General features: G+C 38.0%; 1 protein-coding gene across 2 annotated transcripts in view; it reads right to left on the reverse strand.

Annotated features, from left to right (window-relative positions):
- Nucleotides 1-2,904: 2,904 nt before the first annotated feature.
- The window catches only part of alms1 (ALMS1 centrosome and basal body associated protein), a 45,580-nt gene continuing 21,117 nt past the window's right edge, over nt 2,905-27,367 (reverse strand). For both annotated transcript variants that reach the window (XM_066719675.1, XM_066719674.1), the window contains exons 8-19: nt 22,367-22,485; nt 17,408-19,016; nt 16,920-17,039; nt 16,454-16,582; nt 14,841-15,979; nt 14,498-14,612; nt 13,669-13,872; nt 13,295-13,548; nt 12,710-12,896; nt 12,269-12,329; nt 3,611-3,710; nt 2,905-3,172 (exon numbers count right to left, since the gene is read on the reverse strand). In XM_066719675.1, the coding sequence (XP_066575772.1) occupies nt 3,128-3,172; nt 3,611-3,710; nt 12,269-12,329; nt 12,710-12,896; nt 13,295-13,548; nt 13,669-13,872; nt 14,498-14,612; nt 14,841-15,979; nt 16,454-16,582; nt 16,920-17,039; nt 17,408-19,016; nt 22,367-22,485 (4,082 nt within the window). In that variant the 3' untranslated portion in view covers nt 2,905-3,127. The remainder of the gene's footprint in view (nt 3,173-3,610; nt 3,711-12,268; nt 12,330-12,709; nt 12,897-13,294; nt 13,549-13,668; nt 13,873-14,497; nt 14,613-14,840; nt 15,980-16,453; nt 16,583-16,919; nt 17,040-17,407; nt 19,017-22,366; nt 22,486-27,367) is intronic.

Below are 27,367 nucleotides of genomic sequence, written 5' to 3' on the forward strand. Positions count from 1 at the left end.
ACCATTTCTTTCTTGCACTCCATCTTTGACAGGTATAATAAAGAACTCCGGGTGTTCAGTATAAATAAAGTAGGCTTGGAAGCTAAAATACCCAGATTAGTATAATGCCTCAATTGAGAACACTCAAACACAATAGAATGAATGCTTTCACTGCTTGGACTCCATGTGCCCTTTCCAATTCTATGCTTTTGCCTCACAATGCTGCCATATTAAATAAAACTCCTTTTATATGCTAACCTACAGAGCCGTTTCTTTGCATAAGTGACATAGCAACAAATAATAATAAAATAAATCGAATATATTGTCAATGATGTTCTATCATTGATTTTCATTAATTACCCAGATTTTGTTACTGAGCGAGTCCTGCCCAGGGTCATGATGGATTCAAACATCATAATTTATGCGCTAGAAACCTGTCATCGACAGGTTAGGGCGTGCGAGAAAAAAAGAAAAAAAAATGTATTTCATGATTGCAACTGTGCGGCGTGCCTCCCAAGGGGGGCGCAGGAGTGTGTCAAGGAAGGCTTGAGCTAATTACAAAAAAAAGTGTAGATAACAATAACACGTCTGTTGTCACTGTTGCTTTGAAACAGTAGAAATGTTTAGCAAAATCTTTCAGTGTTCTTTTCTTAATTATTTTAGAATATAATAGATATTTAGGAAACAAACACACCCCTCCCACTGATAGGGTGGGACTAATTAATATTATATTACGGGATTAATCTATCATTGGTTTGTGTCATGTTTATTAAAGTTTTAATTTAACTGTTCCCATTTCTTGTTTTTGATTGATCAATCCCTACTTGTTTATTAATGATTTTGCAACATAGTTGTTTTAGAAACATTCACAGTCATTTTTTGGCATTGCTAAGGGAGGCTAATTTTGACAAAGTTTGAGAACCCCTAGTCTAGATTGATTTATTTAAATCTGCAAAGTGTAATATATAGCAGTCAGGACCTTTGTTGACTGACAGACTTCAGACTACAGATGATGGTGCTGCCAACTATGACTAAGCCTGGGGCAAAAATGTGTAAACCACTAAACGTATGTCATTGTAAAAAATGTGATTGGGGGAAAAAGTGAGATAGGCCCCCAAATCAAATCAAATCTAGGCTAGAAACGACCCTGATAATCTAGCTGCTAACCTAGAATTTGGACACACATGATTTCAGCCTGGTGATTAAATAAATGAACATGAATCATAGTGGGTATTTTTTTTTAATGGGGAGTACCAGCCAATCTCAGTCACTAGATGCCTGTGCCCCTCTCCACATTGGATGCATTTTGTACCAAAATGAGAGAACTAAGAACTCTAGCCGAGTCTGGAGTATCTAATAAAATAATATACTGTGGAAGAGCGTTAAGAGGAGAAGGAAAGTATATACTAGTCAAAGTAATTGTTTTTAGGAATGTGATGTAGGCCATACTGTTGTAGGGGAAAATATTCACAAACCTTGTCTGAAAAAATGTTACTCTATAATTTGCTTGAATAACTGATTTCAAAGGAGTGGCAGTCAAAGGTTTACATGTAGGATATGAAAATGTGAATACTGTCAGCTACAATTATACTGAATTATGCTGAATATCACTTTGCTGACCATTATCAGTTGATGATCAAAACAACAAATAAATTGTTTTATGGCCTAAGAGAGTGTGCTGTAATTTCTTATGGTTTCATTTTGATCTTAACCACATTAGACCAAACTTTCTGAAAGGGAAATAATTTTCAAAATATTATGTTCAATAGGAGCCACCAGTTTAAAATGAAATGGAAGCAAACATGTACATGATTAATTATGGTGTACATGTACAGAACAAAAGTACTACTGCACCAGTTTCACAGTAATTTAATTCAAGTATTTTTCATTAACATTTGAAAACTGGATGGGGTGAAAATTTCCACTTTTTCACAGCTTTTCTCTGTGTATGGTTTCAGCACTGTGATACTCTGAGATGTCAACAGCCCCCAGTTTCAGAAGCATAGCGTTAGACAGATTATGAAGAGAAACCCTCAGGCTTAGACCAAGGCAAAACTTTGACCTGTGTTTTTAATTATTATTAGTAGAAATTGCTTCTAACAAACATTAAACCACCGTAACTCAGGGGTAGGTGAATGTTTTGATTTGGTCTAATCCTTATCTAGTAAATTCTATTCATCAGTGTAAGTACCATTATCAGTGAAATATCACTAGAAAGTACATTTTCTCAACAATACTTACCGGTGTAATGATTCTGACACAGCCAAGAGGTTAAATAGAACACAAATCCCTGGTGCCACCTTGTGGTTAACTTGGAACACAATACAATGTAATTAAATAATAATTTTTCTTCCTTCCAATGTTATTATTTTCTTGACATGATTTTCTAATTTTTTTTCAATGGCACAAAAAAAGGTGATCCATGATGAAAATGTCATGCTCTCTGCACAAACCTACAGAAAATCATTGTGAAACACTTAGGTCATTGACAATCTTGAACATCCTTATTTGTAAAAGATAATGAGGATTGCAGACACCACCCAAAGCATTTGCAGTTTGATGTCTGAAAAAACATTATGTTGAAACGGTTTCCATCTTCATCCATTAGATTAACCCAGGGAAATGCACCTCCTAAATCAATCTTCCTTCCAGTGCCAGAGCTATTCATTGTCCATCCCCAGATTGTGTGGTTAGATAGGATTATGCCCTTCACCTGACTGAACCACCATAACATGAAAGGCTCCCTCAAAAAGCATGATTTCTTTAAATCTAGTCTCTGTATAATTGTGCTGCAAAAACAGACTAAAGCAATAGTGAATTATTCACAGCTTCACTTTGCTGCCCTTTAGCCAAAAAGGTTATTTGGTTATGTGAATTCTTATTTATGTTGCTATTGTTTTGGTTAAAAATAACCCCATATACACAAAACTAAGTATTTATTATTTTTACAACAGTGTAACAAGGTAGCAAATATACATTTAATTTAAACACAAACACGATAAGGAATAATGAAGTACTTAAAAATAATAAAAATGTAATAAATACTTTTTAAAAAAAGAATACAAAAGAAATCCTGAATCCTGCTTTCATACAATTAATTACTGCACTCTGTGGAATTCATGGTTTTCACTTTTCATGGTCTGTTGATTCACTGCCACAATGTTTTTCTACCCAAAATACGGCTGGTGACTTTCTGTAAGAGAAAAAAAAAATACTGAGAATATATCAACTATATTTATGTCTCTGCTATGCTTACTGTTTTACCTGTCTATTTACAGGATTATGCTTGAATTCATTCTGTTTATTTTGTAATACAAATTACCCTAAAATTCCAGGCATTAAAAAGCTATTGTTTTTTTACCTTTTATATTACATTACATACATACATAAATCCTATAATTCAGCCTTATGGTAATTGGAGCTCACCTGTATTTATACATAACACACCTTTACCGATCTTCATTTCCTGCAGTTTTGTATTCTGGACAGTGTGTTGTTTCACTATAACTTATTGCACTGTTTTGTATTCTCATTGTTTTGTTTGAAATCTCCTTAGTTTCTTGAAAGTTTAATACAATAGTATTTTTTCTATGCAAGTAATAATGGACTTTGGTACACATTGAAGACCTACCCTCTGGAAAAGTTCTGCTTTGAGTCTGTAGGAGCGATACTCCGCCTTCCTCCTCTCCTCCTCTCGGCGCAGCAGCACTTCAGGCAGCTGAGTGTACTTCCTATCAAAGACACATTAAAACCTGGTTAATGCAACTACTCTTGACAACCTATAACTGATCTGATCTGTTCTGCAACAGTCTACAAAGTCAGGTGTTAAAAACTACATGATGAAAAATCTTATTTAAATGGCTTGGTAGCTATATTCCACTTTTTTGAATTCTTGATTTGTTTGTTTGATCAGAAGAACATATGGTACAAACCTACATATACTAAATGACCAAAAGTATGTGGGCACCTGCTCGTCGAACATCTCATTCCAAAATCATGGACATTAATATGGGGTTGGTCCCCGCTTTGATGCTGTAACAGCCTCCACTCTTCTGGGATGTTGGAACATTGTTGCCAGGGATTTGCTGCCACAAGAGCATTAGTGAGATCAGGCACTGATGTTGGGCAATTAGGCCTGGCTCACATTCGGCATTCCAATTCATCCCGAAGGTGTTTGATGGGGTGGAGGTCAGGGCTTTGTGCAGGCCAGTCAAGTTCTTCCACACAAATCTCAACAAACCATTTCTGTATGGACCTTGCTTTGTGCATGGGGGCATTGTATGCTGAAACAGGAATGGCAGGGTTTGAGATTCACCATGGCCCACAGGCCTGGAGGCAGTAGAAATCGTAGTTAGGCCTGTAGCAACATAGCACCACAGGCCCAACTGGGCCAGTAAAAAATGTCTTCAGTTTCATTAACCCAATGAACACACAAAACACACAGTGTTCTAAAACATTGAAGGGAAAGAAATGCCTTCTCTACGAACTCCAAAACCAGTACAGTGCACAGTGGGCTTCAGCTATTAGTTCCGACGAAAGCCTAGCATTATAAATCAATAAGTCTAGGCTTATGGTACCAGAAGCACAAAAAGTCAGATTTTCGATTTTTAAGGCATTGAAAAGAAATTAATGATTTTGTGTTGAAAATCTTAAAAAGGTCTTAAATATTTTTTCTATACAAATTTAAAAACATGCCATGCGTGAATTATCCAAGTTTATAGTGATGTAATATGTAATATAAACCGCCTGTTCCACACTGAATAATGATCGTTAGCAAACGTGATTGTAAATGAAACCCATACAACAAGCAAACTCGGAAATATAAGCTGTTGGGTGCTGACGGTGAAGCCCAATTTTGAATTTAATTTTATTGGTCAGCCCCCTCCTAGAACTGGCCAAAAGCGCCATTGTGTTTTATTGTAGAGTTTATGTTGTGGAGTCTTTCGCACTGGGCTTCAGGTAGTTTATAGTCCCGAATCGGCGCTTACTCAAGATGCATCTTTTCACACAGTACTTTTGTCCTTTAGTCTCCTGTAAGATAGCACTTTACAACATTTATCATACTTCTTGCCTTACGTTACTAGTACTTTTTTGATTTCCCCTATGCTCCCTTTCCCTTGCCTTTGATTGTGACCTAACATCTTGTCTGCACTTTGCTTTTACAGTCCATGGTTGTAAGACCTCATATTGTATTCACTTGTGTAAATTGGAACTTGTAAATTGTATTACTCTTTGAATTTCACTGTACTATGTAAATCTGAATTTGTAAAGTTTTATGACTTGTACTGAACTGTATCTTTGAACCTCTGTATTACGCTTATATTGTGTAAGTCTCCCCGTCTGCCAATAAATAAATAATAATGGAAAACTAATCACACAGGCTATATATCATTATTATTACAGAACGCCGGGATATAAACTCTGATTAACTATTTTGTTTAATCAGATTGCAGGATGTTGGCTGGCATAAAAAAGAGCTAAAGTGGATAATAATAATAACCTACAATTATCCACACATCCATTTTGTGGTGTTTAATTTGCTGAGACTAAAGTATTATAAAACATGATGAAATCGGTGCATATTTTAACTAACTATCCATCATTGCGTTGGTTACGTTTGTGACTGCAGTATATGGAGCTGTATGATGCATACAAAGTGGTACAGTCCTTAACTCCCTACACAATTAGTATAGTCCAGTTAGGCAGGGACGTATTATTCCTGTGATGATTGTGGAAGTTGTAATGTGCTACCTAGCGCTGTGTTGGAGGAATAAAGTTCACCTACTACTTAACACTTCTCCCATTGTAATTATTATATACAGTCAAGGGCAACAAATATCAATAAGGTAACACGATAGTGACTACCACCAAAATCACAGAGCTGGGGCTGAGCCCCAAATGTGTTCAAAACCGAGTGATGTCATTGGTTATCTCTCGAGTTAAAAGCACTGCCCAAGGGGGAGGGGTTTTCAGCATGCATCACTGGAACGTATCGTAGACATTTGTCTATCAAAGCTGCCATTGGCCCTTGTGCCCGTCACTCAAACAGGACCCCTCCACTTCCTGTTCGTATAAAAAGGTGATGTCTGCACAAAGACTTCCTCTTTTTGCCTTTTGCCTTGGTTTGTCAAGACAGGTGAGAGCTTCTATGTTTGTGAATAAAAAACAGAAATTGTGTCCCCGCCCCCCCCCTCCCGGCACACTTGGTGTAACTAGGCTTGTACAGCCCGCGCAGCACTTGCAGTGTGCAGTGCTTTGTTTTGATAGACAAATGTCTTTGATACATTCCAGTGATGTGCACTGAAAACACTTCCCCATTGGGCAGTGCTTCTTTTCTCAGATAACCATGGTTAAAAGATGCCTCAACTTTTTTAAAGAAGTCGTTGGAGTTAAAATATTAAAAGCTGAAGTGTAAAAAAGTCCACATAGACTCCTAGGTCTTTCTCATTTGTTACTTCATCTAGTTCTATTCCTCCCATGGTGTAATTATAGTGGACATTTTTGTTACCTGCATGTAATACCTTGCACTTGTCCACATTGAATTTCATTTGCCAGGTGTCAGCCCACAACTGAATATTATCTAAGTCCCTTTGAATAGCCTCTGCTGCCAAGATTGTATCTGCTGAGCCACCTATTTTAGTATCATCTGCAAATCTGACAAGTTTGCTAACTATCCCAGAGTCCAGATCATTACTATAGATTAGAAACAGCAAAGGCCCTAGTACTGATCCCTGTGGAACTCCACTAACAACCTCACTCCAGTTAGAAGCGACTCCTCTAATCGACACCCTCTGTTTCCTATACATCAACCAGTTCATAATCCATCTACTTACATTACCCTGAATGCCTACAGCTTCCAATTTTAGGATCAGTCTTTGGTGTGGAACCTTATCAAAAGCTTTTTGAAAATTTAAGTATATCCTATGCTCCTATGATCCTATGATCTACAGCTGCCAGTTGCATGTTAAAAAAATTCGAATAAATTAGTAAGACATGATCTGCCTCATCTAAACCCATGTTGACTACCTCCAAGAATATGGTTTTCATTAAGATGCTCCTCTATTTTCTGTCTAATCATTTTTTCCAACATTTTACAGGTGATGCAGGTGGGATTGGTTGGTCTGTAATTTCCTGGCTCAGTTTTGTCCCCTTTCTTGTGGATTGGTATGACATTTGCTGTCTTCTAGTCAGTTGGCACATCCCCTGTTCTAAGTGGCATTTGAAATATTTGAGTTAGCGGCTTATAAATTTCCCTAATTTCTTTAAGTACAGTTGGAAATATACCATCTGGCACAGGTGATTTGTTTGTTTTTAATTCTGCTGTTCCCTTTAGTACCTCCTCCTCATTATCCTGATTTCTCTTAGGGTTTGACTGCACTGATTATTAACCTGTGGCATGTTATCTGTTTTTTCTTTTGTAAAAACAATGTGGACCATGACCAGTGGATTCCCCTTGGCTTTGGCCAGTAGCCCGTCTACTAGTTTAGGGAGATCTGCAACCTGAGCACCAGGCAGGCATGATACCATGCGGCTCTCCTTATCACTAGAACACACTGTGTGATCTACGCCTCTAAGGATTGAATTTCCTACTGTAACTACCTCCCTGTTCTGTGTTGGTGTGGGCAGCATGGTGCTCTGGTGCTCAACTGCCCTCCCATCACCCTCTGAGCTGTCACCGTCCAACTCGGTGTCCAGCAGTTGGAACCTGTTGGGCAATTCTAGCTCTTGGGGTGTCTCTAGGGGTTGTGCGCGCCCTTTTCTGTGGTTACAACCTACTGTAACCCAGCAGTTCTGTCCACTTTCCTGCTCTACGGTCTCAACTCTCCTAGGTTTTGGCGTGCACACCATCTCTGTCATGGGCTGATTGACCTTCTATATCCCTAATACAGTGCAGATCAAGGTTCGTGTTCTTGAGGCTCAACATTTTGATCTCTAGGATTTCAACCTGCCGACAACGTTCACAAATGAAACCTTCTTGGATGAGTTCATACCTGACACTGTAGTGGCCATATGAATGCTGTTATGAACTCTGCCACCGACCATTCGGGTATGAAGGGGATTGGCTCACAGTCTCTTGCCACAGCAGACTTGCAACATTTAGTTTCTGATTTTGGATTCATTGACCGTTTTCGTGTTTTGAACCCAACTGCCAGGGAATTTACCTTCTATACCATACCATACCATTCCATACCATTACCATAGCCAACTAAATTCTTCGGATTTCAGTGCACAGGATCTTGACATTGTTAGATGGGACCTTCATCTATTGCTTAGACAAAGAGCAGAATTTGTGATCCATAGGGCCAAGCACAACTATTATTTGAATGGGGCCAAACCCAGTAATTTGCTTGCACTTAGACTTCATAGCAATGAGCGTTTTGCTCTTACTCTCTATTAAATCTGGACAGGGTGTTTTGCGGTCTAATCCCCTACAAATCCCCTACTCAGAATTTCTCTCTTTTTATTCCATATTATACAGTTCTAATGTCCCCTATGATAAAGGAGAAGTGTACCTGTTTTCTCCAAGATCTCAAACTCCAACGTCTTTCTCCAGAGTATTCTGCTGCACTCGGTGCTCCCTTGTCTCTTAACGAGTTAAATGAAGCCCTGCAGAATATGTCCAAAGGCAAATCCCCAGGGGTGGACGGCATTCCAGCCGAACTTCTCCTACATTTTTGGGATACACTAGGACCTCTGTTATTGGAAATGATTCAAATTGCTATTGATAAAGGCTCCTTTCGCCGAGATGTTAACTCTGCCATTATATCTCTATTGTTAAAAAAGGACAACGACCCTACCACCTGTGCAAGTTATCGCCTTGTGTCTTTAATTAACTCTGAGGTTAAGCTGTATGCTAAGGTCCTGGCGTGTCGCATCGAGGCATATATGACTAAACTTGTGCATCATGACCAAACAGGCTTTATTAAGACCCGGCTGGCATCTGACAATGTTCGTCGCCTTTTACACATAATTCATGCAGCCAAGGGTACTAACAACCCATCTGCAGTGGTTTCACTGGATGCAGAGAAGGCTTTTGATCGCCTTGAATGGGGCTAGTCAGTCTTGGAACATATAGGACTGGGATCAGATTTCATTCATATGATTTTTAGTTTTATATTCTAACCCTTCCGCAATGGTACTTACAGGCAGTAAGTGCTCTTCCCAATTACCTATATCAAGAGGCACCCGACAGGGCTGTCCACTCTCCCCACTCCTATTTGCCTTGTCTCTCGAGCCACTGATTCAAGCTGTTCACCAATCTACAGCTTTTACTCTTTTTTGTGTCAACAATACTCAACACCATATCTCACTGTATGCTTATGATGTGTTGTTATTTGTGGAGAATGCCCCTCAATCGATCCCCCATCTTTTAACAATTTTAATGATTTTAGCTCACTTTCAGGCTATAAAATGAATTGGACAAAGTCTGCCTTAATGCCACTGAACACTGTGATGAAGAATTTTGTCCTCATCCCAATGCTCTTGTATCGTGGCGATCAATTGAGGAAAGCATAGTACGCCCACAGAAAATCCAAGACTTGATTCACTCTGCTGTACCTCTTAGGAATTGCAGATTACGCTTTGATCCTATTATTACTTAATCACAATTTGGAGACCAGCTGAAAGAAATACTAAACTGGGCCCTAAATAGCACTTTCACTCCCCCATTTTTAATAATTATACACTTCTAACTGATGGCTGCCCTTTTTCTTTTCCTCAGTGGAGGGACAGTGGAATCCATATTCTTGGAGATGTTCCTCCGTGCGTTCCAAGATCTAAAATTGCAATATAACTTGCCGGGTAACTTTCTTTTTTATATTTTTTGTGTTCTTCAATGTGTGCTTATGGGGTGCACTGGGGAACCGAGTTACCAAGGCACACACTACACAATCTACTAGACAAGAGGGGCAAAACTAGAAGTATGGTTTCCTCGCTATACTCTTTTTTTTTTTTTTTTTTGACAGCCTCCTACAAGCCTCTGTCAATATACACCATTTTAACTAGGGACCTCTTTGTTGCTGATGATAGGATTTCTTGGGATACTATTTGGGCTAACTTGAGGAGAGCCTCTAGGAACCCTAATCATCAACATATTCATTTTAATTTCATTCACAGGACATATTTGACCCCTTGAAGATGATTTCTCATGAAACTGGGCCCTACCTCTAGTTTTGCGCTTTGTCCCCAGGGTCCCATCGGTACCTTTTTACACATGTTTTGGGAATTCTCTGATGTGGCTGTGTTTTGGAGCCAAGTCTCATCAACATCAACAAAAAGAGAAATTCCTTGCTCTTCCTAAGTGTTGCTCCTGAATGATGATCTCTGAATTTAACGCTACAGCAGAAGCGTATATGGCTTGCTGGCCTCACTGCTGCCAAGAAGATGTTGGCTGTCCGTTGGCGGCCTCCTAATTCTCTTCCCTGGCTTCATTGGGTCAGGTCTTTTCTGGACATTGTTAATTTGGAGCTCTCTACTGCGAGGGTCCATGGAGCCAGGGGAGAGACTGTGCAGGCCTGGAAGATGGCTGCTGATTCTATTGTGTCTCTGATTTGAGGTGTTTTTTTGTTGTTGTTTGTATGTTTGTTTGTTTTTTATTATTTTTATTAATAGTACTGTCTGTGCTGATTCTCTGTGGTCCTTTTGGGAAGGGGTCTGTGAGGGTGGGGGAGGTGGATTGTTTCAGTCTTTGAGGGTGGGGGGGTTGGGGGAAGGGGATTGTTTTACTGTCTTTGAGGGTGGGGGGTTGGGGGAGGGGAGTAGTTCTTCTGTCTGAGGGTGGGTGTCTTATGTTTGTCTTGGGGGGGAAAGGTCGGAAACTTTAAAAAGGGGGAAGCTTTTGAATTGTGGTTTGTATGTTGTGTCTTGTGAATTTTATTCCTCAATAAAAAATTTGGTCACAAAAAAACAATAACTCTTGTCATCAACTTATATCATTGCACTGGTACTGTATGCATTGTATTAGCATCAGAATGTTAGATTAATTTACAATTGATACAGCTTGAATTAATAATTGTTAGATTTAATTTGAACTAATCAAACTTTTAGAATTTGTTTGGAATATTTGCTGTGAAAATGGGTCTTATATTTTCTAAAGATTGGTCTTAAAAAGTCTTAAAAAGTTCTTAAATTTGCTTAGCCTATAGCTGCAGGAACCATGAATGCTTCACATGCAATGGAGAAGTGGTGGGCAGGAGGTCAAGAGGCTATAAGGCCAATCTAGTACAGTTAAACTGTGAAAGTGGTTTAAAGTACAGAAAACTCCACAGAAACGCATCAGTTGAACTACAGTAACATTAAATAAAGTAAACCATTAGCATTTAAGTCTTGAAAGTGAACAGTAAAAAACAAATTTGTTATTTAAATAAAATAATTTAAGTTATTAATTACAATGTAATTAAGTGTATTAAGTGCGAAATTCTGCAACTTCGAATAAAAAAAGTTATTGTTTTTAAAAACATGGAAGGAGTGTCACACTTTTTTCAATATAAATTTTAAGCGTATTATTCAAATAAGTGTATAAATATGAGTGGTAAATACATTCTCAGCTATACTGTATACTTTGTAAAATAGAGTGTTTAAATTAGATTACATTTATTGAAGGTTTAAATTAGTACACAGCAAATAGAGTTTAAATGCAAGTTATGATGGATGGGACCTCCGCTATGAGTAGAATTTGGTGATCTGATATTTGTTAAAGAGGGGGGAGAAACATTGGGCAATGTGTAATTTCATCCTGGCCAGGCCAGAACGTAGAAACCTAAATGTAGACTTGCCACAAAGTTGGAAGCGCAAAATCATCTAGAATGTCATTGTATGCTGTAGCGTTTAAGTTTTCCCTTTAGTGGGACTAAGGGGCCTAGCCCAAACCATGAAGAACAGCCCCAGACCATTATTCCTCCTGCATCAAACTTTACAGTTGGCACTACACTTTCAGGCAGGTAGTGTTCTCCTGGCATCTGCCAAACTCAGACTGCCAGATGGTGATTCTTCACTCCAGTGAACGAGTTTCCACTGCTCCAGAGTACAATGGTGGCGAGCTTTACACCACTCCAACCGACGCCTGTTGTGATCTTAGGCTTGTGTGCAGCTTAAATAGCCAAATCCACTAATAAGAAGGGGTGTCCACATACGTTTGGCCATTTAGTGTATCTTTATAATTTTTAAAATGGCTTAGATAAATATAATCAAATAGAAAAGTGTTAATTAACTATGACAAAGCAGGCAAGACAGTCACAATTTTAAGAAAAAAAAAATGATGAAAAGAAGGAAAAAAGGAATAGAGACATACAGTTTGGACCTCATGAACATCTCTTTCTTTGGAATGTCTTTTTTCTTCTGTAGAAGATTTTCTGTGAAAGAAAATAAAAAGTTTTACATTGTAAGAAGCAAACAGAAATTAATGGCAATAAATTAAACAGAAAGGCTATGTACAGAGGTTTCCCAAAAAATTTGCATAGGCAGGGCAACCAGTTACCACAGGATGGGGATGCAACTGGATCGTCGACCAAAACTTATTTTTTTAAGGTTGGGGGGCTCATTCCCTGTATAATTGTAGGGAGACCACTGATGTGTGTGTATACATATCTATCTTACAATTGCATTACCGAAGAAGCTTCTATTAGGAATAAAGAACATTTAGGATTCTAATTCAAGGAGCAAGTTTAAAATGGGTAGAGAAATGGTCTTTAGGTCATTTGGTATTTTGTTAATTGGTAATGGCTGGACTTACCTTCACCATGCAGCCTGTCAGGATGACTGGCTCTCCAGGTTTTCTTAGTTCCCGGACGATTAAACAGGTCTTCTCTCTCACTGTCAAACACAGCCTGCATCCTCCTCTCCTCTGCCAGCAGCTCTAATCTCTTCAATCTTTCTCTGGAACGAGAAACGAATTCTGGGTGGCGCATCTGAAGAGCTTCCTATGGGATGAATGAATAGAAGGTGCAAAAAGATTTACAATTTAAATATAATATAAAATACACTGTATTTACATATAAATACAACTTTAAATGCATCTGCAAAGTGCTTTTCCAGTACATTTAAGATTGTATTCACCACTCGTCATTAAGATGACACCTTTGATTATAGCGCTTACAAATACCTTATCAACACAAATCAAAACTGGCATCTTCAAAGTTTAAGATGTTCACTAACAGCTGAACTTGACTGAATTTAATTATTTATTAATTTAAACTCAAATCAGATTTTTTTTCACTTCTGCATTGCGAAATTATTTCCTTCAAATTATGTAAATTGATTGATCAATTGTAATGATCAAACTAATGTTTGAAGAATAATTAAATATAAAAATGCAGACCTGAAGAGTTCTATGGATGAGGGAAGTTGGCGGCTTGCCATTTGTTTCAGGAGCTGTGATTGGCTGGACCATGCTCCTCCCTCTGATGCTCACTGGCTGTTCCTGCACGTGCTTCTCTCGGAGTGGCTCCCTCCAGGGTTTGTTTTTAGTGTAGGGTTCAAACCAGACTGGGCCAGGACCTGACCTGGAGCCAGGCTGGTTCTCTTTCTTTGCATTAGATTTTAGGTCGTCAACAGGAACAAACCAACTCAAACCTAATGAGGAAGAAGAGACCTATTAAATATACCAGAGGCTCCCAGACAAAAAAGCAAATTAATATAAATTCCTTTCTTTTATCTGTGTAGATTTGAGGTGGAGAAGCCAATGTCACTGACCCCGAGGGTGTTGTTGCAGATTGCTCTTCCTTGTCTTGTTCTCATTAAAGAATGACTGTAATGCTGATTCGTTGTGCTCATCTCTTTTTGTTCCCATCCTGGAGGCTGCCGTCTGCACTCCCCGGGAAAACCCTGGAGAGGGGAAGGTCATCCCCACATCCCTTGTGTGCCTCTTGGTTCCACTGTTCACAATCTCTAGATCCCCTTTAAAGGATGGACAGGACACAAACAGATTATACACAAACACCTCTTTCAGCAGATGTGCAGCGCTGAGAACAATAGGTTGATAACTCTTCTATGAAGAGAAAAGATAGGTCTACATGGTAGGATTTTCTCAATGTAATCTGATACAGATAGTCAAACAGACTTGATCTCATTAAGTGACCCACTGCTTATCCAGGTGGGTGCTTATTGTATTTAGTTGCTACAGAATACTCTTGAGATTAGTAAACAAGATTAAACTAATGATGTTAGCATTAAAATCTAAACTCCATGAATACATTCCAATGTGACTTATCTCATTCTCTTCATAACCCAAGTCCTTTCTGATTATAAATGCCTGCTTTGTAATTAAAGCAAAACACTTGTACCTATCCAATACCTCAAACTACACATTGCAACCTGCTCTAGTAGGGGGGGACAACATTGTTTTCGGTATCATTATTAAATATAAACACTTTGTAAGTATTTCACAAGTGAAACCAAACTATCAACACATTATCAATAACAACAATTCTAAAACATTTTAAGAAGGCGTGTAATACATAAAATAAGTGAAAAGGCCATCAACAAATGATTTGTCTTTCTTATGGTTCAGAAGTTCACTTACCTGCCTGTATCCCTTTACTGACCAATTTAACTGCCTTCTTCTTGAGAGTATTTGATTGGCCTTGCTGTGCAGGGAGGGAATAGGTACTTGTGGACGAAACAGAATCAAGGGTCCTCTACAGCAGAAAGAGAATACAAGGGAGAACCAAAGAGTTATTTAACATATTGAGCAATGCAAGAAAACCAAACAAAAACTAGTAAAAATAACAATAAAAAATACAAATTATATGGCTTTCTGCATATGGGCATGGAGAAGACTACAACTTATTGTTTCCTTGAATTAGACTAAGCCTACAGTGTATAACTTCAGCTGTAGCCAAAGTGCTGCATTAATGGTTACATACCGTGGACTCTGTTCTACACAATAACGGACTTTCTGCCGATCTATATTTTTGCCTCTGGCTTTCTCTCTGCTTTGATGTTCTCTTCATCTCCAAGTTTCCCTTCTGCTTATCAATAGTGTGGTACAGTTTTCTTAGGCCTGGTTTGACAGTGACTCTCCGATGCCCAAAGGCTCTGACAAGTCGAGCTGTGTCAATGGTGGATATGGTGCTGCCAGTCTCGATGTGACTGTTATCTGTGGAATCCTTTTGAATGGCTGTGTCCACCTCAGACACTGCCTCACTTGGTACCGAATCCTCCTGTTCTCTTTCTGCAGGGTAAAGGTGGTGGCTAAAGGAAGCCATCCCTCTGCCAGGCTCTTGGCTTGAAGAAGAAAGAGTGATACTGTGCTTAGTCAGGATGGATGTTAGCATCTCTTCTGGGTCTGCAGACATTTCTCGCAATGCTTCCCGGAAGTGTCTGTCTCCGTTTTCTCTTAGCCTGCCCTTCACTTCATCATTTTTACTGCTCTGCAACCCATGGACTCTGGACCCACTCTGTTCATTTTGTCTCCCAGGAGTGAATGAATGATGACTAGAGTTGTGCAGGAGCCTGGAAAGACGATCAAGCCTCTCCAAAAGGGGAAGAGCACTCCCACTGTAATTCTGGGGTTCTGAACAACTCCGTTTCTCTTTGAACTTTTCCCATAGCTCATCCAAAGTCCTACTTCCTTGCAAGGAATCATTCGTAGACACCTGGAAACCAGGGTCCAAGGTTCTTTCATAACCCAGTTGAGCAGGGGATCCATAAGAAGAGTTCTCCCTTGTGGTCATGCTCCTTGCTGCTGTGGATGATGTTGGATGTTCTCCAACCAAGCTGCAATGAACATGTAGATCCTCTATGCTGTATTCAACTTCACCTTTCAGAGAGGCAAACTCATCACTTTCTTGTTTTTTTCTGAAAGCTAGGTTTTCCCTGCTGAACTCTCGCTCTCCTCTCCGGTGTTCTGAGTGTTTTGAGGTGGTTCCACTGAAGGATATACAGCTGCTCTTAGCTGCTGATTCCCTGTTAAGATGACCATGATCCCTTCCCTCCATAGGGACTGGGTATTCAGGGGAGGGTCTTGGGTGAGTCTGATGGGCCTCTTCTTTTTGAGCTCTTCCTGTAGAGGAAAGGAACATATTTAAACCTACCGTTGAATGAAAATAATCTTTTTACTTTGCAGACATTCATGTACAATCACGCTTTATTTTGGAATTTTGAACAACTAAAAGTGCATATGGTTTAAATATATTGACCAAAGTTGTCTTCCTTTTGATTGACAGCAAAATGCTTCAGTAAATAAACATAGGATAGGATGCTTGGATCACTCGCTTATTAATGAACACCAAACAAGCACGATGGGTCGAATGGCCTCCTCCTCTTATGTTCTTATCAATCCCTGTGTAAGAAAATCTTACTTGTTTATAAAAAAAAGCTGATCTAATATTAATAAAATCTACATTCCAATTGTTTAGCTATATTAATATATTTAATTTGCCTCTCCATTTCTGAATTTTAAAACTGCTGTACATCAGCACTCAATAAAAAAAAAAAACACACACAAACACACACATTTGTGCTCATGCTACATTACCTTTGTTTTCCTTCCATACAGTCCTAGGTTGAGTTCTCTTGATGTAGATCCCCTCATCAATGTCCACTTCTTTGTTTTTGGAGCCCACGATCTCTACAGTGAATTTCGGTGGGACAGCATCATCTGACCCTACAGAAAACATAACAGAATAAAATGTTCCTGACTCAAGACTCCTTAGTTGGAAAGCACTTAAAAAAACAGTTTGTGTTCTGTAGCCTTCCAGTCTCAGCAGCAAAATGGCTAAATTAACAGTACACATATGAATAATTAAACACAGCTTTTCTAAATACAAAGACAGTACATACAGGCTGCCTTTCAAGTAATACTGTACTGTGCTAACTGTAAATATACATTTGAACAAACATAATTAGAAGTTGTAGCTTTGATGGTTTCTTTCAACACAGATGAAAAATTACAGGTTATCTGCGCATGATATGTCAAAAGAGTAGATTCAAATAAATGGAACCTGTATGTGAGCTTTCCATGGTGGTGTCTGAGAGAATAGTGGAAACCTGACCCCCAGTGTTAGGCATGTAAAATATCTCAGGGCTCCCATGTGGTTTATATGGCAACAGCATAGGAGGATCTACAGGAAAAAAGAACAGCATTGTGACAGGACAAATAAAACAGACACAAGCTAAACATTTGATTATGTATTTAGAACATATTGAAGGAATTTATAAACACCCATTACTCATAGTCACTTGGTTGTGATCTAATTTCTAGATATTTACACATATATACATATTATTATTATTAATAATAATATTAATAATAATAATAATAAATAAATGATGTTAATGTGGAATATTTTAAATACAAAATATAAATAACTCCAATCAAACATTTTACAAGAATCTGGATAAATCTTGGTGATGCCATGATTACATTCTTAAAACATGTTACACTCAGACTCACAACAGGCTTTAAAACAAATTAGAAGAATATTCATACCAGATGTCTGAACATGTAGGGGGCGTGATGGGCCCCTCGATGGCTGTGGAGATGTCCTGAACTTTGGAAGTCTGGAAGAGCTGGGTCTTGTGAGCTGGCTATGTATACAAGTTGTTATCTGGCCAGAGGCATCTGCATAACTGGGCTTTACAGGCTGTGTTTCACTGTCCTGTTGGGTAAATGGCTCATGACCTTCACAAGAACCCCCTTGCTCCAGTAAAGGCTTTGAAATGTCTGCTGCTCTTCGCTCTCTGACATTACTAGCTTCCTCTGAAACCGCAGCATCTGGGGACAAATGTCCTTGAAATGGAAACTGTGCTTTCTCCTCTGAAGGGTTCCCAGAAGGATCCAGCCTCGGAAAAGCAGGAAGAGTGCCAGTTCTCCCTTGGTACATCTCAGCACCACCGTCCTCATTTCTTGGCAGAGAAGAATCAAACTGAAACTCTTTCTCTTCAATTGACTTGGATTTCCCATCAGGGTCTTTGGGCGATAAAGTCACATGGACGTATGATAATACCTTTTTGGTGGGAGACGAAACTGAAGGTATGCCAGAGGCAAAAGATGAAATCTGCAGAAGTGCAGCACTGTTCTCTAGACTGGCTGAAGCATTGCCCTCTAGGGTCAGGTTAGAAGCAGATCTGGAAGCCTGTCTCTTTTTAGCTGCATCCATTTGAAAATTCCTTCCAGGGCTATGGTCTCTAACATCTGGAAGAATAGCAGGGAGGGTGTCATCAGTGGTGACAGAAATTCCTTGTTGCTCTTTTTCTGTCCGTTTACTGCATGCTGCACTAAGTTTAAGCTTCAGCTCTTCATGTGCATCTGGTCCTAGCTGAGGGTGACAGAAACCATACCCTGTTGCAGAATTGCTGGCAAGAATGTCCTTTATTGGTCCTAAATCAGATACAGAATCATATTCATCTTGTCCAGTTAAATTATTTCTTCTTAGCTGCTCATAGCTTTTAGATATTGATTTTATTGTTGGAACAAAATGTCTGTTTGTTAAAGCATCCCTCTCAGCTTCACTGAATATGTCCTGGACATGGGAGTCTGAATAACCCCTAGGAGCAGTCTCGGCAACAGGGATCTGATGGGAAAAAACTACCTTTTGTATATTAGCATGCTCTTGACTCTCAGGGAGAGTTATTGTCATAGCAGGGAGGCTGTCTGCTTGTCTTTGGTCTAGCTCTGTAGGCCCCATAGATGGAGGCTGTTGATTCTCCTGCTGGATGAGGTCTGTGTGGCAAAAGAACTCTGAAGCAGGGGTGAGCAGCCCAGTGGGGCATGCAGAGGGAGAAGGGGAACGCTTGCGGGAGGAAAATGTGATGGAGGCAATAGGTTTCCTGACTTCATATGCCAGCTGCTGAGTGGCACTAGGTCTGGGATGCTCCTCTCTTTCTCGGATGCGTGCGTCCATATCTTTCCGCAGAGGAGTGTGGAGCTCCACACTGGTGTCAAACGGATTGCTGGTCAGTTTCTGCATCTGACTGGAGATCTGGTGCTTTGCAGTGTGAAGAGCAAATAATTCTTCTGCTGGTTTCCCTGAAGGCTGCACCTCAGGCAGACCTAAACTGGAGGTGGCATCTGAATCAGTATCTGTACTCCACTGGCCCTGTGTTGGAGGGAATGTATAAAATATTGATTTATATTCGTTACATGTGCCCAGCAATGTTAAAGATCACAAACGGCTTCAAAATATTGACAGGGAAAACAATTATTATTAAGTACGGTCGAGGGAGGCTTAAAGTTGTATCTGGTGAATTTCAAAGTAAAGGTAGTTCTTTATCAATAACTGCACTCTAAATATTTAACAAACATTTATTGATGTTTGTGTGCTCTATATTTATTTGAGTTTAATTTGTTGTCAATCAAAAACAAATAATATACTTTATCTTTTGAAGCACTTTGTGGTTTTCAATATGAATCAATTAGAATGAATTAGATGCATACCTACACAGATTACCTTTTCTCAGCCTAATGCACACATACAAACTCGCATTACCACTGCAAAGCATGCTGGACAAATGTCAAGGGAGACAAAGTGTTCAGAAGAAATTATATTAAAAGTTCGAGACTTCAAGGGGAGTCTGTTCAGTACACCATTATCAAATGCCAGGCATGATTGGCAGATTTCTCCCACACACTAAAATGAAAGCTGACATGTCAGAACAAACATGCTGACTCAAAACAAACATGCTGACTCAAGCACTATATCTCACTAATTACCTTCAGAAAGAAACTAAAAGAGCCCATTTAGCAGAACCTGTCTTGATAAAATAAACATAAAAAGATAAAATAAAAGTTATACCCATTTCATATATATATATATATATATATATATATATATATATATATATATATATATACACACACACACACACACACACAATCTAAAATGACCACAGAAAACATGTACTTGCATTGAAGATACAGTGCCTTGCAAAAGTATTCACCCCCCCCTTTCCTATTTTGTTGCATTACAACCTGTAATTTAAATATATTTTTATTTGGATTTAATGTAATGGACATACACAAAATAGTACAAATTGGTGAAGTGAAATGAAAAAAAATACTTGTTTTTAAAAAATTCTTAAAAATAAAAAACGGAAAAGGGGTGCGTGCATATGTATTCACCCCCTTCACATAAAAGTCACAAAAATAATTCAATAGTCCACCTGTGTGCAATCTAAGTGTCACATGATCTGTCACATGATCTCAGTATATATACACCTGTTCTGAAAGGCCCCAGAGTCTGCAACACCACTGAGCAAGGGGCACCACCAAGCAAGCGGCACCATGAAGACCAAGGAGCTCTGCAAACAGGTCAGGGACAAAGTTGTGGAGAAGTACAGATCAGGGTTGGGTTATAAAAAAAATATCCGAAACTTTGAACAACCCATGGAGCACCATTAAATCCATTATTAAAAAATGGAAAGAATATGGCACCACAACAAAACAAGAAAAAAAGAAGCAAACACGTTTGATGTTCGCAAAAAGGCATGTGGGAGACTCCCCAAACATATGGAAGAAGGTACTCTGTTCAGATGAGACTAAAATTTAGCTTCTTGGCCATCAAGGAAAATGCTATGTCTGGCGCAAACCCAACACCTCTCATCACCCCGAGAATACCATCATGCTGTGGGGATGTTTTTCCAACGGTAGGGACTGGGAAACTGGTCAGAATTGAAGAAATGGTGGCTGGTGTTAAATACAGGGAAATTCTTGAGGGAAACCTGTTTCAGTCTTCCAGAGATTTGAAACTGGGATGGAGGTTCACCTTCCAGCAGGACAATGACCCTAAGCATACTGCTGAAGCAACACTGGAGTGGTTTAAGGGGAAACATTTAAATGTCTTGGAATGGCCTAGTCAAAGCCCGGACCTCAATCCAATTGAGAATCTGTACTATGACTTAAAGATTTCTGTACACTAACGGAACCCATCCAACTTGAAGAAGCTGGGGCAGTTTTGCCTGGGAAGAATGGACAAACATCCCAGTGGCTAGATGTGCCAAGCTTATAGAGATGTATATCAAGAGACTTGCAGCTATAATTGATGCAAAAGGTGGCTCTACAATGTATTGACTTTGGGGGGGTGAACAGTTTATACATGCTCAAGTTTTCTGTTTTTTGTCTTATTTCTTGTTTGTTTCACAATAAAAAATATTTTGCATCTTCAAAGTGGTAGGCATGTTGTGAAAATCAAATCATACAAACCCCATAAAAATCAATTTCAATTTTAAGGCAACAAAATAGGAAAAATGCCAAGAGGGGTGAATACTTTCGAAAAGGCACTGTAGGTAAAAGCAGGACCTGATTAAATACAAATCTTTTTTAATTTAATTATTTTGTTGTTTACACCTATGAAAGCTGAGATGTTTCTGGTTTATTGTATTATTACCTACTTCATTATAGCAAAAGGTATTGTGTTGGATATTTACTTCACTGTTTGACACAACAGTCAGCTACCTATAGAGTCTATGAATTGTATACTAGGTTATACAAATAAATAAATATTTTGAAGCATAACATTGTATAAAATGTTACATGGCTATATCTTATATTTTTCTAATGGCCTTATATTTCTTTCTACTTCATAGTATCAAATAATAGAACAAAAGTGTATTCCATTGGTTCTGTTTTGCTACCCCGATGGCAATACTAAGACAGCAGGAATAAAAGGATCACTTTTTTTAAAATAATATTTTCCTACTAAATAAATCTACAGATGATTGAAACATGTTTTCAAAGAACCTCTTTCAGAAAAGGAGGCACATCTGAAATAACTGAAATAAGTGTAAACCCTTGGACTTTATCTCAGGGTTAAGACAAATTACCATCAGAGGCAAGCCTATACCTGTTTGCTTTGTAATCATCGACAGGCAGTCTATTGCAATGTTCTCACTCTTCATTGTGCAAATGACAGGTTCTTTTACACTGTGCAGTTACTCAAGCAAAGACCAATTTAACTTTAAATCTTAATAGGTAATATCCATAAATATTAGACAGAAAACTAGACCACAACAAGACTAAGCCCTTTCTCTGTATTTTGAACCTGGTATAATTCCTTGTGGGTATTTCTGGTACTATTGGTAAATGTACATATTATTAAATGCAGGTTTATATAAAGAATGTACACAAAGCAAAGCTGGGCCTCAATTAGGATTCCAATCTGTCCTAGTTCAAGGTCTCTGATGGATTATGGGATCATATTGTATCCCTGAATGAAATTCCCATTAAGATTTGTTTCAGTCTGACCTATCTAATGCAAAGTAGTCAACAATTACTCAATCTAATATTTAGCAGTAATTGTTGACTACTTTGCCTTTTCTGCTGTGTCCAACAATTTCAGCCACATATCCAAATAAAGGGTGCTGGTTTTTCAGTGGTGGACATGAAGCATGGATAACACTCAAGCAAGGTAAGAAACATTAAATATGTCAGATTATTTTTTTCTCTTCAGACCTTTCTTCCAGTAGTGTTAAGCAAGAGTTCTGCTTTAATCTCCTCAATCCTCTGACGATCTTCTACATTCAGTTCCAGGGGCTCATGATGCTGGCCAGCCACCTTCAATTTAATCCAGTCTAGGAAAAAAATACAGTTTTATTTAAACACAGCAGTTGAAAGAAGTGAATACAGAAGAGGTTTAAGGTTACAGGTCCCAAGTTTTACTTTGTGAATAGAAACTAGAAAACTATGAACAGTAATTAGCACTGACTTTAAATGGTTTGTACTTTTCTGAAAGCATTTTTTCTTCTCAAGTGCATTTATTCAAATGCTACTCTGAGTTCCCATGCATTATTAAGATTTGGCTTCATTGGAAATCAGAATTATCCCTGTAAGGCTTTGTTTGGTAATCTGGAAATGTGGATTCACCAAATGAATGGATAGGCCTATAACAATACTACTGAAAAAACAAATCCAAAAAGCCTTTACATTTTAGTTGATACAAACTATATTTCTCTTTGTAGAGACATCAGTGCATTCTCTTGGCAATCATGTTATCATTTATTTTGGCCAGAAAATGAAGGCAAAAACAGATTTTCCGATCTTCTGATCCAATAACATGGTATTTCTATTTTAAAAGAAACATGTGTAAGGTTATAGATTTTTTTTTTTAACAAAATGATTCAGATAGTCAGGATGCTCACTGGAATTGGCAAAACTAAGCACACAAAAATAATACACTCAGTGAACCAAAAAAGACAGCAACAAAATTGCAATTCTGTGAAGATCAGAAAATCTAAGTAACATTTAGACAAAGAGAGTCTTGGGTGTTTAGACCAAGTCGATTCACTGGGATTTTATAGCATCATCTTAAATTCCTTAGATCAGATAAAATCAACCAAATGAGCATGTTAGATTGAATGTTCTATTTTGTGATGTTTCTTGTATTCGTGTGTATGAAAGCTGCACTATCTGTTTAGAAAATGGCGTGCTGCTGAGAGCATACAAGGATTAGATTATGAAGTACCAAGCCTGCATGGGAATGGATTTCTTATAGTTTGGAAAAAGGCAGCTGTACAACAGCACCAGGGAGCAAATTGAACATTTTCTTAAATAAACTACTCAACTGTGAACAGCAATACAAATATATCAATAAAATATTCATCTTGTTAATGTCCTATTTTGCAAGTAATAGAAATGTGAACATTTGTAGAATCTACATGTCAGAATACATTTCTGTCCTGCAGCACAGCAAATGTTTTGCTTTTGATGCCTTGCTATTGGTATCCAATTAACAAATCATAATGCTTGTAATATGGCAAAAACAATGATTCATGATTAAACAAAATATTTTGTCATCTGTACAAAGCTAAACAGTTACACTAAAAATGCATATTTTAATGAATAAACAATAACCTCTGACTAATAAATACCAACATTGGTAGCATATCAACTGAGGTCAACAAGGAAACAAAATGTTTAATGTCACACCTGCTTAACATATTTTGAAATTACACTCTTAAAGCTTAATAAGTAAACAAGAATTGAATGATATAAAAATGCAATTAATAGAAAATTATGTTTTGAACCTGAAGATAAATGGAGCACACAGACTGTTTACAATTCATGGGGAATCTATGGAAATGTTCCAGGATTCAGCTAATCTCCCCTGGTGTTCTAAAAGCTGTTCATTTGCCAGTGTTGACTGGCAGCTAAAACAGCTTACCACATAAGTAGAGCTGTGCCAGTGACAGATATCTAGTATCAATATACCAGTGAGGAATTTACCATGGTGGGCGGTATTAGTGTCCGGTGGGGGGGTGTTGCAAAATGTTAAACTTAAAATCCAGACTTTAAAAGGAGCACTTGAAATACACATCTTAGATTCAAATAAATATTTAAAAGAACGGTGTTTATATGACTCAGCTGCAATTGTTTGCAAAAAAAATAAATAAGTGTGTTTCAGTTGTGTGGAAGTTCCTGGCACAATTAACAACACATTGCCCAATTTAAAGATGTTTCACTATTCATTAAAAAAAAAAATCATAAATGGTAGCCTAATATCCAATCACATTATTAAAGTGTTGGAGCCAAAAAAAAGCCTCCAATTCTATCATAACAATTCTAAATACTAAAAGAAAAATCGCTTACAATGATAAAAATACAATGAATATTATAGGAAAATAATGCCCAAATATCTAATAGGTTATGAGTAGTCACACTTAGAATGACACTTTATTCTCACAGCACTTGCTCATGGACTGACCATAAGTACACATCTCAATTAGTTTATTGGACAGGAAAAAGCTTTACCCATAGGCCTATAAGTTTTGTTTAATTTTTCAATATGTTGAATAATAAGAAGTAGCTCTAGACAGTATGAAAGTGAATAAAATAAGATACTGAATACTGATACTCATTCAGACAGATCACTCGAATTTCTTTGCAAACAGGCTTGTTTTGTAAAATCATTGAGTATTAGTACACTGTAAACAGGGTTTTCCACCTTGACATTTTGAGCTCGCTACGGGTGTGTGTTGCTTCTACCAAAACGTGGATGGTCTTGTTTTGATCAATAGACTGTCTGGTTCCAGAATGTCATAATTGTCAGTATGTTCTGAGATTTTGTATTCCTACTCAGACCAAGTTTTCACATCAGAAAATGCTTCACATCGTTATAAAGCTGAGAGTCTTAGCTTTCATGGGATACCAAACACTTGGCAAACAACACAACAGTGAAGAGTACACATGGGATTAAATAGAAGCACACGGATTTGGTGCCAGAGGGGTGTGTCAGCATAAGGGGTAAAATTTTGTTAAACAAAATGATTCCACGATTTATTTTTATCTCCAACTGTTCTATGCTTTAATTTCAGAGTACACTGAGACATTAAACTGCGTACATTTCAATAAAAACTGGAGGTATTCTAAAACGTATGGTAAATGACTGCTTTAAAACTCAGTTTGTCAGGGAACCAACCAGAGAGAGCGTATGCATTGATTTTATATTTTCAAATGACCAAGATAGAGTCAGAAGGGCATTAGTTAGAGCAGTGGTTCTCAAACTGTGGGGCGCACCCCCCTAGGGGGGCACGGGGAAATAGCTGAATGTGTAAAAAGTCAAGACGAGACAAGAAATCCACGAGGGGATCTGACAACTGTTGATTGCCGCCCCGCTGAAATCACATTGCATAAACTGATATCTTTTGCATCTACCTATCTCTGTGAAACAACTTTTTCTACACTTACACACATTAAAAACAAACTGTACTGTCACGACTCTCGGTTATTGGATTCTTCCATATCCAGTCATGGCCAATCAGAATAGAGGATTGTCAGGTAGCAGTGTCTATGAAAGCCGCTAATTGGTAGTTTCAGATCAAAATACACAGCGTTTATATGAGGTGATAATTACGGTAAAATAAATACATAAGAATAACTTGCAGCTCCAAAATGTCATCGAGTGGTGGGAAACGAGCTCGCCAGGACTCTCTGCTGCAATTTTTTAACAAAAAATACATTAATTGCGAAATAATGCAATGTGACAATTTTTGCAATTGCAAAACTTTATTTTAAAATACTCATCTAACACAACAACTTTATTAAATACATTCTGTGACCGAGATGTGGCCCAAATGTTTTTGGGGGGGCACCACCCAGAAAGTTTGGGAACCACTGAGTTAGAGAACCAATGGTGAACTGCAATCACAATACGGTTAGCTTTGAGGCATACTTTAAAAAAACAAGGAACAAGTCTAAAATAATGGTCTACAATTTTCAAAAGCAAACCCTGAAGGTATGAGGCAGTAAAGAAGAGTTAGACTGGGGCACACTAGATAGAGAATCAGTTGAAAATTAATGGTTATATTAAAAAATATACTACCAGAGGCTCAGGAGAAATTTGTACCAAAACTTAGCAAATTGAGGATCAAAAAACAGTGGCCAAAACGGTTTAATAGCAATATGCAAAAAAAATTTTAAAAAATCAAGAGAAACAAAATGTTGTATAGCGCATACAAAAGAGATACAAAATACAAAGAATATTTAGAACTGCAAAGAGATATTAAGGGAGGGATAAGGAAAGCATAGAGGGAAATGGAAAGAAACATTTCTTTAATACTATACCAGCAAGAGGTCAATAAAGGAGGAAGTGAAACAGCTAAAAGCTAAAAATGGAATTATCTTACAAAACATATAAGACGTAGCAAATGTTCTAAATGAGTATTTTAGAAAATTAAAAACAGATAACATGCCACAGGTTAACAATCAGTCCAGGCTAAACTAACAGATATCAGGATAAATAAAGAGGAGGGCCTAATGGGCATAGCAGAATCACCTGGGCAAGATTATATATTTCCAGAAGTAGTTAGGGGAAATATTTATAGTCCATTAACTAAAATACTCCAATTGACACTTAGAACAGGGGATGTGCCAACTGACTGGAAAACTGCAAATGTCATACCTATCCACAAGAAAAGGGAGCAAAAACTGAGCCAGGAAATTACAAACCAGTCTCACCTGCATTACTTCTACAAATTTGGAAAAACATATTAGACAGAAAATAGAGGAGCATCTTAATGAAAACCATATTCTTGGTGATAGTCAACATGGGTTTAGACAAGGCAGATCATGTCTTACTAATTTGTTATCATTTTTTTAACATGTAACTGCAGCTGTAGATCATGTGAAAGCATATAATATGATATACTGATTTTCAGAAAGCTTTCAATAAGGTTTTGCACCAAAGACTGATCCTAAAATTGGAAGCTGTAGGTATTCAGGGTAATGTAAGTAGATGGATGGATGCATAGGAAACAGAGGAGTTGCTTCTAACTGGAGTGAGGTTGTTAGTGAAGTGCCACAGGGATCAGTATTAGGGCCTGTGCTTTTTCTAATCCATATTAATGATCTGGACTCTGGGATATTTAGCAAACTTGACAAATTTGCAGAGAATACTATCAGCAGATACTATCTCAGCAGCTCAGGTTAGTCAAAGGGACTAGATAATATTCAGTTGTG

This window comes from Amia ocellicauda, chromosome 13 (genome assembly GCF_036373705.1).
Source record: "Amia ocellicauda isolate fAmiCal2 chromosome 13, fAmiCal2.hap1, whole genome shotgun sequence".
Lineage (NCBI taxonomy): Eukaryota > Metazoa > Chordata > Actinopteri > Amiiformes > Amiidae > Amia > Amia ocellicauda.